The sequence below is a fragment of the Humulus lupulus genome, chromosome 6 (assembly GCF_963169125.1).
Source record: "Humulus lupulus chromosome 6, drHumLupu1.1, whole genome shotgun sequence".
Lineage (NCBI taxonomy): Eukaryota > Viridiplantae > Streptophyta > Magnoliopsida > Rosales > Cannabaceae > Humulus > Humulus lupulus.
Window position 1 is genome coordinate 70,645,791 of NC_084798.1, and position 3,020 is coordinate 70,648,810.

A 3,020-nucleotide genomic window follows, 5' to 3' on the forward strand; every position below is an offset into this window, starting at 1 on the left:
TATCGATCAAAGAGAGTTAGTTGTAACTAATTAACCAGGCCAATATATATCCTTGGCTGCAATTAGGTATAACCCAGAACCAACTAATGGTTGTTACTCACTAACAATCTTGCTTTACACACATGCGGACATGGACACTAACTAAAAATGAATAAACTCCAGACATAACAAAAGACCATTCCAGACGCGACTGGACCTAATTTGTCACACCCAAAATATTGGTCCTTACAATCTCCCTCTTGACAAATTATGGTCAATGACAAAAAAAATAGTGTAAATCAAAAGATTAACTATGCAACCAATAATAGTCTGGACAAAAAGTAAACAGAGTCTTAAACAGCCAAAATACGAACAAAATATAAAAGAGTATGTGGAATCAGTAAACAAAGTTTTAAACGACCAAAATAACAAAGAGTAACACATGAACAAACACAACAAGAGAAGTAATATAAATTCATCTCCCCCTTCATTGAGAATAATCTTTGACCACAATCAATTGACAGTTGCATCAGATTGCTCCCCCTGGAGAGGTGCAGTTGAATCAGGAGCCTAAGGAAGGGCATCAGGAAGCGTTGGTGAAACTGATGTGTCCAACTCTGTGTCAGCAGGAGGCACTGTAGATGAGACTGGAGGCACCTGAGTAGGACTAGTGAACTCCTCCTGAATAAGAATAGAAGACTCAGGAGCCATAGAGGATTCGCCAAAGGAGTCCCGATGAAATGCTGGTGGAGAAACATCAATCAAAGGGGATAATTGAGAGCCATACTCAGACTGAACAACCAAGGTCTTGACAACTTGAACAAGCTTGTACATAGATGCTTCAAAGGCCATTTGCCGCTTCTGATCTTTCTTGTAATGTGTAGTGAAGGCCTTGAACTCGGTATATAACTGTACTTGCCAACTAGAATCAGACAGACCTTTAAACAACGGAGCTTTGAGCTTAGACGGCTACGAAGAAGGAGTAGTGGAGGAGACCTTCTTGTTGAGAGCTTCCAGAAATTTTTTAGGCAAAATAGGATTCGCAACCTGGAAGTCGTGAGTGGTCAACGACGGTTCGGCAGGCTTAATAATCTGCTGAATTAGGATTGGATAAGGCAGCTTGTTACGAGTACTAGTAGAGGAGGCGACATAAAAAATTTGATCATAAATGAGAGTAGCCAGATCAATAGACACGCCAGTACCCACAACATATAAAAACTTCCCAATCTCAAGTGTAACAGATGAGAGGTGAGAATTGGGAAACCAATTATACAAGGCCGGACGATGAAGAACCCGATAGAAAATAGTCAACTTTGTGACAGGAATATCATGATTCCCCTAAACATAATCAGGCAGGCCAGTTAGAACATGACCCATGGTAGATTGATCTGGACTGAAGGATTTATTATAAGCAGGTTTAAGTACTTTTGGAATCTTGAGAGCACGAGCAATAGTGGATGGAGCAAATTTTACACGACTACCCCTTACAAAAGCAGTAAGGCAATCGTCATTTTGCCCATCTAAAACAGACCTATCTAAATTAGCATAAAACTCCCTAATGAGAATGGGATGAGGAGACACCAATTTGGACACGGTATTTACCCAATGCCTAGACTGTAAAAGTTCAACTAAATCAGGAAAATCCTCCAACACAACAGAATATTCAGGCCACAAGTCTCTCACAGCAAACCAGCTTTGATAATGCGAGGCCTTGGTAGCATCAACAAAGTATTGGATAGATGATGGATCAACGAAAGACACAGAATCCTTAGGGCTAAAGACACACTTGGATTCTTTGGAAGAGGGTTCAAACTGAGTGACTGTGGGCTTACATTTTCGAGCCGAGATTTGCTAGGAGGTGATGAAACAAGCATTTTACCTTTTCCTTTGGACTGCACAGGAACATGGGGTTTGGGTGTGGGTTTGGGTTTGGGTTTGGAGGCAAACCGAGTCTTGGGAGTTTTGGGTAAGGACTGCTTACACATAGAAGGTGACTTGAGAAGAGACGCAGATGGTGGGTTTGGGTTCGGCAATGGAGGGGACTCACCAGGTGAAGACACAGACACGACAGAGGAGTGAGTAACACGTTTAGGAGAAGATACAGAGTCGGGTGAAGAAGACTTACCAACTGAACAAGGCAGACGGGCATGGAGTACATTGACCGAGGGACTGACTGGAGGAACAGACGCAGTCACCACCTCGGGAAGGGACGACGACGGAGGAGATGGAGACGACTCCGGGACAGTAGGTGGAATAGGAACAATGTCCATAGCCAAACTAGGATCAAGAGCAGGGGACACAACCCGACCAGGCGATGTGGCGACTGCAGATGGCATAGATGCAACCACAGGAGATGGGGCAGTCACCTCCGTTGGAGGAGAGACAGGCCCATCAGCGACATGAGAAGGTCGGACACTCGAACGACGGCGATTGGCTCTTTGCTTCATAATGCCGAACTCAGTTAGGGTTTCTGCGATTGGAACACTGTAAACAAAACTCACACAAGCTCAAGTGATGGGATACTTATAGAAAGACCTTATGAATTCCCCTACAAGAAATTGACCATGCAAAAAAAAATGACAAATCCCATTTAAAAAATAACCCACACTAATATATGAAAGACCAAACAAGACATTTTTTGTTTTGTAAAGAAAATGAAACAGGAATAGAATCTAAACAGCTAATGTAAAAGAAATATTCACACTTGAATGGCAGTAGAGATTTATGAACAACAACTCTGATAAGCTCAATATGGATTAAAATATCTGATCAAAATATACACATCATGCTTACCAAAAAAAATGAGAAAGTTTGTGATAGATACACTCTTAAAAACACTACCTAAGTAAACACACAAATTTTTCTTAACAAGAGATTTGAGCCATTATTTTCATTTGTGTGTGCAAAATGACCTCATGTGGACCAAGAGTCATCAAGAATCATTAATTGGTCCACTCACTCAAAACTAAAAACACTTTTCGATGTACTTTTATGTGATATATCCTCTTTTGACAACAACCACTCTGAGTTTTCCAAATACC

The 3,020-nt window shown here is 41.4% G+C and overlaps 1 protein-coding gene across 1 annotated transcript; it reads right to left on the bottom strand.

Annotated features, from left to right (window-relative positions):
* Positions 1 to 549: 549 nt before the first annotated feature.
* Positions 550 to 2,426, bottom strand: LOC133785195 (uncharacterized). Its single transcript, XM_062224449.1, has 4 exons — positions 1,859 to 2,426; positions 1,405 to 1,772; positions 976 to 1,317; positions 550 to 888 (listed from the first exon to the last, which is right to left on the bottom strand). Exons 1-4 carry the CDS (start codon positions 2,424 to 2,426, stop codon positions 550 to 552), a joined length of 1,617 nt encoding a protein of 538 aa, XP_062080433.1.
* Between the last annotated feature and the right edge of the window lie 594 nt (positions 2,427 to 3,020).

Excerpts from the sequence above, each read along its gene's own strand:
- LOC133785195 (XM_062224449.1), bottom strand. The coding sequence starts at position 2,426 with ATGAAGCAAAGAGCCAATCGCCGTCGTTCGAGTGTCCGACCTTCTCAT. Across the intron at positions 1,773-1,858 it reads TGTGCAGTCCAAAGGAAAAG|AATCCAAGTGTGTCTTTAGC; the intron begins GTAAAATGCTTG and ends CCTCTTCCAAAG. Across the intron at positions 1,318-1,404 it reads GTGCTCTCAAGATTCCAAAA|GGGAATCATGATATTCCTGT; the intron begins GTACTTAAACCT and ends GATTATGTTTAG.